This window comes from Brassica napus, chromosome C9 (genome assembly GCF_020379485.1).
Source record: "Brassica napus cultivar Da-Ae chromosome C9, Da-Ae, whole genome shotgun sequence".
NCBI lineage: Eukaryota > Viridiplantae > Streptophyta > Magnoliopsida > Brassicales > Brassicaceae > Brassica > Brassica napus.
This window is the reverse complement of record NC_063452.1, coordinates 27,547,219-27,563,635: the sequence shown is the minus strand read 5'-3', so window position 1 is coordinate 27,563,635 and position 16,417 is coordinate 27,547,219. Positions and strand designations below refer to the sequence as shown.

The window sequence follows — 16,417 nt, the reverse complement described above, 5'->3', positions numbered from 1 at the left end:
AATTACCTAACTAATAATCACCTAAACTAACTTTAAAAAAAAAAAAAAAAGAAAGAGAGTGTACCTAAGAGGGAGAGGAGAGGAGTTTGGGAGGAATGAACGAGGAAGCCTCGTCTCGGCGTCTCAATATATAGAAAAGGATTCGTCGTAAACGCGACGTAATATTACGACGAAGTTACCAGGCCCGCATTTTTTCATTTACGACGAAGTTACCAAGCCCGCGTTTTTCGATTTACGACGAAGTTACCAGGCCCGCGTTTTTCCATTTACGACAAAATTACGTGGAATAGATAACCATTTACGACGATTTTACAACGCTTAACCCTAAACACCGAGAATGAAATCCCTAAACCCCAAAGTCACATATCATCTAACATCATATCTTCTTCTCTACTACTTCTTGCTCTTTCTCCAACTTAAACTCTAAAACCCTAAAACTCCAAATAATTTTTTAAAAACTAAAGAAATACATATTATATAAAACAACATTTGTTACACATACATTAGAATGGTAAAAAACCAATATTTCTTTAAACATACGTTACAATAGGGAAATACAACATTTGTTGCATATATTACATCACTCTAAATCGTTTTCGTTCTCATCAATATTACATCACTCTAAATCGTTTTCGTTCTCATCACTATCATTACAATCATCATCGTCGCTTCTCTCGAACTCGTCTTCACGTCCTTCATCTGTCGCATCTTCGGGAATATCTTCATATTGAAAGTTTTGCGGGTCGATCAAAAGGATTTCATCAGTTGGTTGTTCTGGTACCTCAACTTCACTGATAGCGTCTTCTTCTTGCAAGGGCGGTTCTTCTCCAGCGACAATGCGTCCACGAGGTGTAATTTTGATAGCAGCTAACCAGTTTATCCCAGAAGTTCGAAGCCGAGGATAAGGAAGGAAGCTAACTTGCTCGGCTTATGAAGCTAAAATGAAAGGCTCAAATTTGTTGTATCTTCTCCCAAAATTGACATCCACAACACCAAATTTGTTATACCGAATCCCTCGGTTCACAACAGGATCGAACCATTCACATTTGAAGAGGACGCATTTTAACTTCAATAACCCCGGAAATTCCACTTCAATAATCTCCTGCAAGATCCCGTAAAGTCCGTTTCACCTTTCACACATATTCCGGAATTACTCGTTGCCCGATGTCTCCCATACTCGTATGTGTGAAAGGTAAATCCTCGTGTGAAATACATAGGTGATGTGGTGACCTTTGCAACTGGACCTTGAACCAATTCGTGAAACCATACGGGATAATAAGGATCGTCATAATCAACCTGCAAAAAGCAGATATTCTTAATTAATATTGAAGTATCAAAACACTTACTTAATTAATCAATGTATGAGATATATTACGTACCTGTGATTTTAACCACTTGACAAAGTGCTTATCTTTACGTGTGTCCACATCAGTTGCAGATATTCCTGGTATTGCTTCTTCAACTTGAGATACAAACATGCTGCAAATTAAACAAATAATCAAGTCATACATAATTAACTTCAATTCATATAATTAACATTCACAAAAATATTTACCTTTCAAAGTAACGGGTCACTGCATCCTCGCAGTTGAGCAGAATATAAGTGTGGGCACTATGTTTATCCTCTTCACATGACCACCATACTTCTTTCGTTTTACCACCAAACCGTGCAATTTCGCAGAAAATGTCAGGAACACCATCAATTGGATATGATGTCGGTACTCCACCATCATCATATCTTCTAGGAACTCTTTTTCTCGTACGAACAGTTGGAGCAAAGTAGTATGATGTGAAGTTAGATGTTTCGGCTGTCAAACTCCCCGCAACTATTGAACCTTCCACCTTTGCAAGATTTCTTGCTTTCCCCTTCAAATGTTTCATCTGTCGCTCATACGGATACATCCATCCGTTGTGAACAGGTCCACGAAGCAATGCTTCATACGGTAGGTGGACAACTAGATGCTCCATGACGTCAAAAAATGAAGGAGGAAATATCTTCTCCAGGTTGCACAATATGATCGGAATGTTATGATGAAGTTGTTCGATGACTTCTTCCTTAAACGTACGTGTGCTAAGATCTCTGAAAAATGCGCCGATGGCTGTATATTGCAAAAGTAATCAAATTAATAACATTTCATAACATATGTATATATATATTATAAAATTATAATTACCTGTAAGTGCTTCATGGACATTTGCTGGAAGGAGCTCGGCAAAAGCAAATGGAAGTAGTCGTTGCATAAACACATGACAATCATGACTCTTCATTCCGGAAAACTTTTGACCTCGTTCAACACATCTTGACAGATTTGAAACATAACCATCAGGAAACTTAACTTCTGATGCAACCCAGTCAAACAAGGTTGTTTTGGCTTCTGATGACAACCGGAAGATGGGAACAGGAACATTTCCATTGCTCTTGATATGTAACTCACTTCTTGAGCAAATATCAGGTAAGTCTATCCTTGACTTTTTGTTATCTTTTGTCTTCCCAGGGACGTTAAGTAATGTATTCATGATGTTCTCAAAAAAGTTCTTCTCAATATGCATGACATCCAGATTGTGGCGTAAGAGAAGATCCTTCCAATAGGGTAGCTCCCAAAATATACTCTTCTTATGCCAATTGTGAGGGACACCATACCCATCAGGCATATTTCCAGGAACATGCCAATTTCCTCCAACTTTAACTGTTTCCTGAGCTCCGTAATAATCAATGTCTGATTCGATCTGCTGGCCGGTGAGATATGGAGGAGGACCGTCTCTGACAATTTTTTTGTGCCGAAACAATGTCTTATTTCTTCTGTACGGATGGGCAAGTGGAAGAAAGTGACGATGACAATCAAACCAACAACTCTTCCTACCATTCTTCAGTTGAAAAGCATCCGTCGATCCAAGACAATATGGACAAGATAATCTTCCATGTGTTGTCCAGCCAGACAACATCCCATAAGCAGGGAAATCACTTATCGTCCACAGCAGAACTGCTCGCATCGTAAAATTGTTTTTCAAGGAACAATCGTACGTCCTCACCCCTTCTGACCACAATTGCTTTAGCTCTTCTATCAACGGTTGAAGAAAAACATCAAGAGACCGTTTTGGATGCTTCGGCCCAGGGATTAATATGGTCAAAAATAGAAATTCTTGTTCCATGCACATATCCGGCGGTAAATTGTACGGCGTAAGAATGACTGGCCACAAAGAATATTGTCTACCAGACATTCCAAATGGACTAAATCCATCGGTGCATAACCCAAGATAGACATTCCGAATATTTGTAGCAAAATCTGCGTGTACCTTGTTGAAATGTTTCCACGCTCTTGCGTCTGATGGATGTGCAACCTCACCATCTCTCTGGACATGTTCCGCATGCCACCTCATCGACGCAGCAGTCCTCTCAGATTGATATAATCTTTTCAATCTGTCTGTAATTGGTAGGTACCACATCCTTTGGTACGGTACCCTATTCCTCCCACGGCCTTGCGGTTTGAATCGTGGTTTTTTGCAGAATCGACACTCTTCTAACTTGTCATCTTCTTTCCAGTAGATCATGCAGTTGTCGATGCAAACATCAATCATCTCCGAAGGCAACCCAAGACTATAAACCAATTTCTGAATCTCATAATAAGATTCAGCAGACACGTTGTCTTCTGGCAAATACTCTTTAAACAACTCTGCCCATGCATCCATGCAATTCTCAGGTAAATTATGATCCGTTTTAATATTCATCATCCTAGCTGCTAGAGACAATTTAGAGAGACCTTCTCTACAACCAGTGTAGATTGGTTGATTTGCAGTATCTAGCATTTCATAAAACCTTTTTGCATCCAAATTAGGTTCTTCTGCATTTCCAGTTCCATCGGCTATTGTTGTAGTTGTTTCTAAAAATGCATCACTAATCATATCTTGAACCCTATCATGATATACCATCTGCTCCTGATCTTGATGATAATTATATTCATTATGCAAATGATTCGATTTTTCACTATGATGACCATCCTCAAAATTATTATTACTACTACTAGCTTCATTTCCCCCATAACCCTCTCCATGTTGATACCAAATGTAGTACTGTGGTGTAAATCTTCTGTTTACTAATTGCTTTCATACAGTTTCACTACGTGCAAATTTTGAATTCTTGCATTTCCGACAGGGGCAGAACATCTTACGCTTTCTTGCGTGATCGGTGTACAGCCCGCCTGGTGCATGAATGTCTCTAGCCCGCTCAGAAATGCGTTCGTCACCCTCCCGTCGGAATCTTTGTGCAAATACATCCAACTCCGTAACTCGTAAATACTACCGCCACCGGCCATTTTTTTCTTAGATTTTTTTTTGAAATCCTTTTTTTCTGATTTTTTCGGATTTTTTTTTTTCCGTTTGTGTGTTGTGAGGAAGAGAGTTGTGGGAAATGACATATATATAGAGAAATTTTCGAGTTGTGTAGTTGAAATATAACAACGATTTTACAAGGAATGTTTTACATGGATTTTACATGGTTTTAACATAATATTTACAACGACTTTACGACGAAATTAGGTAAGTTAAAGCATATTGAATACACGTTTTCACCTAAATATAACGGTAACATGTTTCGTTGTAATGTCGATGTAATGATTACGACGTATTTCTCATTCCACGTACTTTCGTCGTAAACTTACATAGATTTTACGACGAACATTATTCGTCGTAAATTTACATGGCGTTTACGACGAAAGTTGGATTCCTCGTAACTGCGTTGTAAACACCATGTAAATTTACGACGAAATATTTTCGTCGTAAATCTTCGTTGTTATGGGCACGTTTTCTTGTAGTGAAATTATTTACTTTTTTTCGCTTTTTCTTTCCAACTAATATTATTTACTTCAATTTATTTTTATTCTTTTACAATCTTTATATACCCCGGAACCAGTATAATTTTAATAAAATATAACGATACAACTTAGATAATAGGAAAATTACCGTTTCTCGACCATAATAAGATTATCATTACCCGAATATTCGAGTAAACTTTTTTTGACTGAAAACTCCAGTTAATTTTCAATCCCAAATTGTTTTTTTTTTCATTAATCTGTATATCAAACGTTACTTCTGCTAATTTATACCTTGTATAATATGCCACTTTTTCTTTTAACCTTTTCAGTAGTTATAGATTAAAATTTATAATGTCTTTTAATCCATTCATCCAGGGCGCGGATCATCACCTAGTATATTATAAAGGCAACCCCAATGGAGATATTTAAACAATTATGTAAGAGTATCTCAAGCAGAAGCCCTCGCCTATAAAAGTTCTCCCTTCTTATAGCAGAAGTCCTCGCCTGTAGATCAAGCCTCCGACATGCAATCTCTATCGGTCTTGAAAGTCTATCGGTTTTTACGGACAATCATACGCTCGTTAGTGCCAGATCTTTGGTATTGTAGTTGATATCAAAGCCTTCACAGCTTTGTTTTCATCTATCTCTTTCTCTTTCGTATTTCGATAAAAAAATATGAGAGCTGATTTGTTTTCGAAGTCGGTTCTTCGTAATCCTTCGTCTGCCGTAGGCTCCTCTTTTCAACTTGAATCCGTAATGGCCATGGTTTGGGCTGAGCCCCTTTCTTTCTATTATTAATGCAATTATTAGTCGATAAAAAAATGTAAGAATATATAATGATTATTTAACTAAAAAGAATTATGAAAAGTAGAAAGAAAAAGAAAAAAAAAGTTCTTGAATCAGAACTCCAACAAAAAAAATTTAGACTTAGTTACATGCGTTACTTTCTGATTTGCTGAGCTTATTTAATGATTTAAAATTTAATTATTTATTAACTTAAATTTAGATTATTAATATTTTTATGTTTGAGATAGTTTAAGATTAAAGTAACGTTAACGCATGAGTTCTTGAAAGAAAGTTATTAACACCAAAATATTACTCCCAATTTCAATTTAAATGTCGAAAATTTTTGTTTCAAAATAAGTGTTGTTTTATGATTTCAATGCAACATTTATTAATAAGATTTTTTTTTTTATTTTTTTATTGGTTGAAATATGGTTAGATGTATGGGTAATGATGTTTTTATTTTGAAAATGTACAAAATTAAATGTTTTCTTAATCAGTGTGCATAAGTCTAAAACGACAAATAAAGTGAAACGAATGGAGTATTATTTTAAGATCTTATAAGTAAATTATTAAATTTTAATTAAAATTAAATAATTAAACTAATTAGATTCTACCTTAGTTAAATCTCTGAAATTAAATCAGAGAACTTATGGATATTCTTTCTAATTAAACGTTATCACAAAGTTAGTCTTAATTAAACTATTTTTTCTAATCAAGCTAACAAACCCTAAGTTAAATCTTAATTTCAGAGACTTAATCAAGAACTTATGGATATTCTTTCTCTTAATTTTGTATTTTTCTTATTTTTCTAAAATCATTAGAAGCCCTTAGATCCTTTGAAGTTTGGTGTTTTTACAATATATATATATATAAATCTTGCGCCTAAACCCTGGCTGACGGGCGCTAGCCCAATACCGGCCTTGTATAGAGCTGTATAAATAAATACATTAAGTTAGGTCAAGTCCCATATTCAAGCTATTCAGAATAGAGTCGAAGTTATTTCGTGTCTGGTACTCTAGCCTTCTTTCATGTCTCCGCTTGTTCTTTGATCTTATCTGTGGAAGATGTCTATAACGGAAGCAAACACCGATACAGAGCGCAAGACTATTTCACCCTACGATGAATGGGCAACTAAATTTCTTATAAAAATGTTGACACTCACAATCAAGAAGTTTGGATCCACTGATAAAAGTATTACAGAACCGGCGGCAAGTTCTTCTACGCTTGAAGTCTGGAACGGTCGATATTCCGCAGTCCGTAACTTGTTAGTTTCCACTTCACCAATCTGATGAATGATACGTCAATAATTTTTTTTTTTGACGATCCTACTAATGATTTTGCATTATTATTTGACACTTAGGGTTTGTTAGCTTTTGGTCAGCCAAAAAAAAAAAAAAAGTTAGGGTTTCCAATTATTATATCTTGAATTTGTGATAACGTTTTTTTGTAATATCAGGTTGGGTCTCTTACAAATGTCACTTGAAGAGAGTGCAAGCATATGGAAAGATAGAATAAGCTTATTACCTGACTCCTTGCTATGTCATATACTCAGCTTTCTTACGACTAAGGAAGCTGTTTGTACAAGTGTTTTGTCTTCCAGATGGAGAGGTCTCTGGAAGTGGGTTCCTAGTTTAGATTTAGTGAGCTCAGATTTCCCAAGTGACAAAGTGTGTGTGGATTTCATCAACGAGTTTCTTCTAAATTTCAAGAGCTTGAGTGAATTCAAGCTATGCATTATTGAACAAGATGACTCTGACAAAGATGCCTCTCTTTATGAGCCATGCCTTGATAAAGTAACCAAGCACAAGATTCAACATATTTTTTAAGTCGTGTGTTATAAGGACACTGAGATACCCTTAACCCTTCCCGTGTGTGAGGCACTGGTATCCTTAAAGCTCTATTCCGTAAAGCTGAATGATTTTGAGTCTCTTTCCTTACCTTGTCTCAAGGTTATGTGCTTAGAACATGTTATATTTCCTCACGATGTGGTTCTTGATACGCCGAGGCTTGAGTGACCATGTCAAGGTTGACATTGAGGTTGTCTTTGAGCCGAAGGATTATGACTTTTCCGAAAGAAATATCATCTATTATCTGATCAATAATTTTTCAGCCGTAAAAGATATGACACTCTCATGGTATACTCTTGGGGTATGTTATCAAACTTAGGCCAAAGCTCTAATCTATTCTCTCTCTCTCTCTCTCTCTCTCTCTCTCTCTCTCTCTCTCTCTCTCTCTCTCTCTCTCTCTCTCTCTCTCTCTCTCTCTCTCTCTCTCTCTCTCTCTCTCTCTCTCTGTTATATTGACTTTTTCTCTTTGCTTGCAGTTAATCTATTGTCTCCAGGGCATGAACCCACTACCTAAATTTCGTAACTTGAGCCGTCTGCGTGCTACTACTTGGTTAGAGTACTCTTTTGAGTTACTACCCTTCGTTCTTGAGAGCTGCCCGAATCTAAGACACTTGACCTTGGTAATGACTTTTGCTTTAAACTTTGAAACTTCTTACCCAAGAAAGTTTTTTTTTGTTTGTTCATCTGCTTATTATTTTTTTTTTTGTTTGTTCATCTGCTTATTAATTTTTTTTTGGTTTTGTTTTGTCAATTTTTATGTGGTTGCAGAAACTGGTTAAGGGTAATAATTTAGAGGCAGTGGTAAATAGTTTTTCGAAAGTGCTGTCTTTTTGTTTGGTATCTTCTCTTGAATATGTTGATATTGAAAGCCCGATCACGGAGAAAGCAAGAGAAGAGGAAGTGGTTAGATACTTTCTAGGCAACGCGACATCACTCAAGAATCTTGTTCTACGTTTGAATGTGTCTGATGGAGAGAAGCACCACCTCGAAGTCTTGAAGCAACGCTTTGACTCTCCAAGACGCTCTAGTTTGTGTCAGTTTGATGTTCTTCTTGTGGTTCAGACTCCAGATAAGATGAAGGAACTGTAATAAAGTGTGTGGGAAACTAATACAGTCATCGTACAAAAGCAAGCGTTGACATGATGATATCTTTGAATAATCTTTATTTATTTATTTAAGAATCACAATGGCTTCATCATCGTCATTCTTTGGCAACAACATGGCCTGTTTCAGATGCATAATCGTGTCTGTAAACCACAAAGAAAAACAAAAGGTATTAGCCTCATTCGTGAAGTTTGAAACCATGATGTAAGTTGCAATCAAGCTTTGTCCATTAGAAGAAAGGATTGTTAATGCAAATCTTACTTGATTTTACGAGTAAGTTGGTATACACCCGTCGCTGCAGTAGCAAGACTAACGCTAAAAAGATTCCAGTTTTTCTGTAATAACAAAATCATAAGAGAATAATTAGTAGGCGGCGTATCTTGTTGAATCTCTCATAAGTTCTTTACATTAAAAAAGAGTAAAAAACAAAGAAAGAAAACAAGAAAAGTATATTGCTTGAAATACTCCCAAACAGTTATGAGAAACTCTTAAAGTTAGTGTCAAGTTAAGAATGGTTCAATTTTCTTTGTTCTTAAAATTTCATTCATAACTTACTTTTATTATTATTATTATAGTTAACATACTATACAAGATACCCAACCGATGATATTGCTAGTCATCCACTAACGATTTAGAACATGAGCAAAGGAAAAAAAATGTAAATATATATAGATACCATCAGGAGTCTTAAAAGCCATCATACCGGAGTGACTACAGTGCTGTAGCGTGACCAAATGAGTCCAGTGGTTGTGATCACTGAACAATATAGAGAGCATACAGAAGATAGAGGCATAATCAAAGTGATATGAGGAATTATATGAACATAGAAGAAAGCTGTAAGAGACTATACAGAGTAAAGAAATACAGAGCCGGACACAAGAACATGAAGGACATAAGAAGAGTATATACCCATTTGTTGAGGGTATGAAAGTGTCTCCGGAGGTTTCTGAAAGTCTACAATGTTAGCAATGCTTATACCCCACTTGAAAGTTGGAGCCCAGAAATGAACTGAAATTATCACAAAACAATTTAACAATTCAGGTTGTGATCAAACTAACCGATGTATGCATTTTCTTGATTAAAATTAGAATCCACTTAAGAAATACACGCGATTTCGATGTTGCATATTGATATAAAATCAAGTTATTAGAGATGGTTTAAAGTGCATTTTTTTGGAGGAAGCCCTCAATTAAAACTCAGGATATTATCAAGATATCATCAAACCTATATTCGAGGAAAGGGTATACCATCAATCAAGATTTCTACATAGTCAAGGTTCATAGCAACATATGACATATCAATTATCAATACATCATTAGGTTCAAAACTTTGAACTGATGCAGAGAGAAACTCGTTTATAAAGGAAAATACAAAAAAAAATTATGCATCGCTTAATAATCAAAAAGTCGATGATCAAAGTCTCACAGAGAGCAAGAATCTAAAAAGTCAACGCTAGGAAAACAAAGTAAAGTATTCGATCGGACTGACTTGTCTTAGGTCCTGCTGGGTGATTCCAGAGAGCTTGAAGCTTCGTCGTTGCCATTTGATTTTCTCTGGAAATTCCTCAAAATTCTCTCAAGAAATCGCCTCTATACATTCTTGCGAGACATACTATTCTTATTAGTTATTACTCAAGACATCTGACAAAACCATACTTAACTATCGTGACGTTTATTAGCAGAATAATTCGTAAATAATAGTATTTTAAAGAAACTACCATATAAAAATAAAGATATTCGCAAATAAGGTTGATCACCTCGGTGATTTATGGAAAAGTCAATTTCTGGAGCTCTGTGTTTGTCTTGCCAAAGTTGTTCTATGCCAAAATAGACTCTCTTTGTGCAGCAATTTTATGGAAAAACAAGTCTTCATCTGCTAGAGAGGCGTAGCTTGGAAAGACATATGTAAGCCTAAGAAGGAAGGTGGTTTGGGTATCAGATTGCTGGAAGAGTTTGAGATGGTTTTCAGACTTAAGCATGTGTGGAACCTGTTTACAAATATAAGGTCTCTTTGGGTTAGTTGGCTGAAGACAAACGTGTTTCACAGGAAGCCATTTTGGATTATGGAAGACTCTCCTGGACTATCTAAAACTGTTAGAAGTATGATCCAAATCAAAGATATGTTGGTCGATTTCCTGAAGTGGGAAATGGCCAAACTGCTATGTTCTGGTTTGACTCTTGGAATGATCGGGGTCTTCTAATTGACTTTGTGTTGGAACTCGTTTTTTGACGAAATGGTTTTAGACCATTTTCGGTAAGATTCCGGACGAAGACGTTCGGCAGAATAACCGTAAACACTATGAAGTAGTGTAACTACTTATCAAAATAAGAGTTGTTGTGAATGAGAAATGGAGATCCAATGTGACAGTTTTATAATTTATAAAACTTTAGATTTGGCTAAGTATAAAACCTAGCAAAATGTCTCAATGAATATTTGGGTTTGAATGTGGATTTATACTTAAATCTTATTCATGAAAATTTTATATGTTTGTTTTCATATAAAATATAACTCATTAAAGAAATTGTTATTGGTGTTTGATTTAGTCAAATTTACAATATCTTTTCTTGAATGTTAACGTTATGAAAATGGTCAAAAGGAATGAATATTCTTTATGACATTTGACGTGATTCAATGGTCCATTTATGACTTAGTGTTGGACCCTTTTAGTTGATTATAAAAAGGAAGCAAGTTGATGTCAAAAAAAAAAAAAGGGAAGCAAGTCATATTCTCTAGAACACACATTCATGCAATCAAGACACAATTCTCCCACTCAGAATAGTTATGCTAGTATTTTCTTTTTTTTTTAGTCTGAGAGTACGACACAAAAGGTTCGATAGATTCTGTTTTTCGGTGATGGTAAACAGAAACAATGTTATAGTTGTATCTCGGGAATCTGAGCGCTATGAAACCGTAACACTACGGGACGTTTAAAGATTTAAGGAAATAGATTAACCATCTCGACTCTGCAATTCTTCTTTATTCTTTTATTTCGATATTGTAATTTTAATTTATGTTCTTATTATTCTTTACAAATATCAGTTGTCCTATGGTAGTAAAATAAGGTTCCTATACTCTTAAATCTTTAAATACTGTTTATGCTTTTGCACTAACAATACTGATATTTGTTAAAAGTTTTTTAAGAACAGATCCATCAATATCAACAAAAAGGTGCTGGATCGGAATTGAAGAAATGATTATGATGGAAAATCATTCGATTCAATCAGATTATTCTCTATTTTTTAGAGTTGTTTCTGAGTTAAAATACTTTAAAATCAATTTCTCTTACTAATTCTGATATTTGTTAGAAGTACTATGAAAATACAGGTATTCAGAAGGAGAAAGAGTTATGATCATGGATCGCTAGTTGTTGACTGCTCTGATCCGAATCATACTATGCGTTTGTTGAGTGTTTTGATTTGATTTTATTAAATTGCAGAAATTAACAAAATTAAAAGAAAAACAAGTCTGTCAGTTTAAGTATTTGATTTTGGTTTGACTTGACTTGTTTAAAGCATTGGTTTTTTTTTTTTGTCAACATTTCTATTAAAGGCTTATAGCCCAAACAAGGTAACTCGAAGGCCTATTACAACTCATTTTATAACTTGATTACAAAACAAAAGAGGACAACTTCAAAATTAAGTAGGGGTTATTGGTTGTTGTATTTTAATAGATTTGAAAATCCGAACTAAACCTAGTGTTATTGGTTCTATGATTTTCAAATATGTATTAAAATCATGTGTTATTGGTTTAATGATTAATAAATTATGTATCAGTGTTATTCAATCGTACGGATTTACTAATATATTTGATTTTATAATGGATTTGAATGGATTTGTTTGGATTTTTTTAGTTAAAAATACAAAGACTCAAATCCAAGAGAAAACCTCCGGATTTGCATATTTTACTTGAATTTATAAATACTATATGGATTTCTAAATCAATCAAAATATATAAACCAATAACACCTCCTAAACAAACACGTGGATACACGTGTTAACTATTGGATTGAGTAATGAAACGACAAGAAGTTTCTCGACTCGACTTCAATCTTCTCACCGGCGGTCTATCTTCCGATCATCTCTCCGGCAAACGTTTCGGATAAGACGCATGAGCTCCACCGCTTCCTTCGAATCTACCTTGAAACCCTCACACAAAGCTCGCCGGTTCTTATAGTTTGATCTCAGAGTGGTCGCCGATCTTTAACTCCTGGGAAAATCCGATGGATCTAAAAACAGATCATATGTCAGGACGTTTCAAGGAAACCCTAACTTTACTTAATCTGCTTCAAATCAACCAGACGAATCCAACACCTTCGATTCTTCAACCAAAGGGGGCCACTTCCTACCATATCTTTACAGGAAGATACGATTACGCCCCCATGGAAGAGATCTAGCACTCGGCTTGCACCATAAGACGAACATAAGTTCCGGGATTTAGCGATTAGATTTTGCATGAAGAGAGAAAGTATCAACGCAAAATCAGAGAACAGCTCTGATTTGGTTGAACGAAAACACACCAAAAATTGCCAAGCGAAAGTAGGATCCGCAACCGGAAACAGAAGATCGATCTGTAGATCGAATATGTACATTCAAAAAACAAAAAGAAATATGGTAGACGAACTATGACGATTAAAGTTTTCTAGTAGAGAACAGAGAGAGAAAGTTGTAAGGCATTTAAAGCATTGGTTTAGTTTACACTGTTTTCAACTTGAAAAAATGTTTTCTGAAAAAAAAAATGCATTCCTTTTTTGCAAAAATAATACTACCTCTTGAAGGTGATTAAGAAAACGTTACTAGTCATAGTGCATGTTAATGCTTTGACTTGCTTTACTGATTTTAAGGTTCTGGTTCATATGTTTTTTTTTTGGTTGTTTAGTCATTTTTATTAACTGCATATTTAATTTATTAATTTTATATGAGCTGGTTAATATTAATTTAGATTGACTGCATGCAATCGCTTGTACGTAACGGCTAAACTGAACATATATATATGTTGAACATTTGAGAGAACGGGTATGTATGGTGAGTCGACATCTCAATTTGAGAATGGTCTGCCACTTACAATCTCGTGTGTTATATAGATTGGAATTTTGATGTTTATTGAAATGTCTATATTCTATTAACACGTAAGTGTTATTGGTTACAAATCTAGGGAGTCGACGCTTTAAGTTGGTAGTGGTCTGCCACGTCTGATTATACCAAATTCTGATGTTTATCAGATTGTTATGTTAGTGCCTAGTGCTATATGCATAGGACTAATGACAGAGAATCGATGACCTCGATTATTTTGATCCCATGCAAAAATAATGACAATTTTCAGACCAATGTATAAGAAACTGACACGTGTATTATAGTTTCTAAAGTCAATGTGGTTGAGAATAACTATATAGAATGGTGTTTTTGATGGTAAAAATAATATCTTGTAATGATATGTATATTTTCTAAAAAACAAAAATATATTTTGGAAAAATTCAAATCATACATAAGTTGGATTTACAAATCAACTTGAGAGAGCTCTGAAAATAGTTGTATGTAAAATGTGAATTTCTAAGAGTGAAATACATTTTATAAGAAAATTGTAATAATTTTTTTTTTTTTTTTGAAAAAATTTAATTTTTTTTTACATCATTTAAACGGTATCAAAACCTGAACCGAACTATCAATGATCCCAACTAAGCTGAACCAAATTGTAATAATTTTCAAAATTGCTTTTTATTCATTTAAATCTAAAGGGGTTGTAAATTAACTTTCTAAACTCTTAAGAGATGTTAAATGCAAATATGCATATTTTGAGTTATCTCAAGAAATGTGAGGGAAGCTTTGCTTACCATATAAAGTTGTTGGCAAGAGGCCAAAATAACTTAGTGATAGTTATCACAATATGATTTAAAAAAAAAAAAACTAGTGTCATACACTGAGTTTTGTGTATAATGGTTAATTGTATCTTTAAAAAAAGATGACAAAAATCATTGGACAATTGATATCGGCTAATCTCAAGAGATTATGTTCACTGTGATGGCAACCTAGGATCATTTTATTAAAGGTGTGTCATGAGATCAAATTGTTATATCATCTAAAGGAATGGGTAGCCTGTGAATTAAGATGAGGTTTGGCGGTAACTCTACCTAACTGACTGGAGATCCCAAGAAATAGGTTCAAGAAGACAACTAAGTCAAACTAAATCTGCCCAAAGCACTATAAGACTTCGGTCTATACCCAGCTCCTATGATGATTAAGCAGTGCTACATGTAAGGAATAAATGATAAGCATTAGCTTTTAATGATTTGTGTCCATAGCTTTGAGATATGAGTGGAGTAGTACATGATACTCTTCTAAACAAAGCTAATGGAAAATCACCTTGTGAGTGTGAAATGGGGCCGTTTCTAGGAGAATGAAGGAAATGCTATATTCTCCAAGTTCACTCATGATTAACCAGCACTTTCACGGCAAAAATGAACACAATAGAGAACCTAGTTCTGTTAGAGAATGAAGTTGTGTTATAGCTATTGTCTAGGTTTACACCAAAGCCCAAGAGGTTCAAGACATCATGGCCACTTCCTGGCCGAGTAAATCCGATAGCTATTAACAAAGACTAGTTCAAGGCTGAAAATTTGCTACCAACTCATCATGCAATGGATTTTTCTTTGTACTCTCAAAAGTCCTTAGTTGAGTCTTGTCGAGTCTTGTCTAGGAAGTCAAGTTTTTCGAGTCGTCTAGTGTATAGAGTCATTTCTATTCATGTGGAGGATTGTTGGAACTCGTTTTTTGACGAAATGGTTTTAGACTATTTTCGGTAAGATTCCGGCCGAAGACGTTCGTCGGAATAGCTGTCGACACTATGAAGTAGTGTAACTACTTGTCAAAATAAGAGTTTTTGTGAATGAGAAATGAAGATCCAATGTGAGAGTTTTATAATTTATAAAACTTTAGATTTGGCTAAGTATAAAACCAAGCAAATGTCTCACAATGAATATTTGGGTTTGAATGTGGATTTATACTTCAATCTTATTCATGAAAATTTTATATGTTTGTTTTCATATAAAATATAACCCATTAAATAAAATGTTATTGGTGTTTGATTTAGTCAAATTTACAATATCTTTTCTTGAATGTTAACGTTATGAAAATGGTCAAAAGGAATCAATATTCTTTATGACATTTGACGTGATTCAATGCTCCACTTATGACTTAGTGTTGGACCCTTTTAGTTGATTATAAAAGGGAAGCAAGTCATATTCTCTAGAACACACATTCATACAATTAAGAAACAATTCTTTCACTCAGAATAGTTATGCTAGTATTTATTTATTTATTTATTTTGAGTCTGAGAGTACAACACAAAATTAGGTTCGATAGATCCTCGGAATCTGAGCGCTATGAAACCGTCACACTACGGAGCGTTTAAAGATTTAAGGAAAGAGATTAACCATCTCGATTCTTTATTCTTTTATTTCGGTATTGTAATTTTGATTTATGTTCTTATTATTCTTTATAAATATCACTTGTCCTAGTAAAATAAGGTTTCTGCACTTTGTTGGAGCCACTGGTCCACGACAGCTACGTCTTAGGTTTACAGCATCAGTGGCTGACGCAACCGCAGGTGGAGAATGGAATTTACCAGCAGCATGGTCTCCTCAAGTTGAATCACTCCAGTTTCACTTGACAACCATAACACCTCCAAATCGGGATGCAAATGCTGATAAGCTCAGCTCGGTGCATCATAAAGCTCATGTTTCAATCATCCATTTACTTGATATGGAAAGAGAGGAACAAGAGGATTTTCACTTCACAGGTATCACCTGCTCTCTCCGTGCGTGCAGCAGTGGATCGTCAAATCAGGGACAGGCTCCTCTCCATCAAACCTTCGCCAACA

General features: G+C 35.0%; 1 protein-coding gene and 1 pseudogene across 1 annotated transcript; one reads left to right on the top strand and one right to left on the bottom strand.

Moving 5' to 3' along the window:
• The first annotated feature begins 4,826 nt into the window (after positions 1–4,826).
• On the top strand, positions 4,827–8,530 carry LOC125592837 (annotated as a pseudogene).
• LOC106379576 (mitochondrial pyruvate carrier 3) lies at positions 8,512–10,207 on the bottom strand. Its single transcript, XM_013819505.3, has 5 exons — positions 10,034–10,207; positions 9,455–9,553; positions 9,249–9,301; positions 8,807–8,880; positions 8,512–8,688 (listed from the first exon to the last, which is right to left on the bottom strand). The coding sequence occupies exons 1-5, from the start codon at positions 10,086–10,088 to the stop codon at positions 8,643–8,645; spliced, it is 327 nt and encodes a 108-aa protein (XP_013674959.1). The 5' UTR covers positions 10,089–10,207; the 3' UTR covers positions 8,512–8,642.
• Positions 10,208–16,417: the final 6,210 nt, after the last annotated feature.

Coding starts and splice junctions, on each gene's coding strand:
- LOC106379576 (XM_013819505.3), bottom strand. CDS start 10,088: ATGGCAACGACGAAGCTTCAAGCTCTCTGGAATCACCCAGCAGGACCT. Junction 9,302..9,454: donor TTCATACCCTCAACAAATGG/GTATATACTCTT, acceptor TATATTGTTCAG/TGATCACAACCACTGGACTC. Junction 8,689..8,806: donor CAACTTACTCGTAAAATCAA/GTAAGATTTGCA, acceptor TGTGGTTTACAG/ACACGATTATGCATCTGAAA.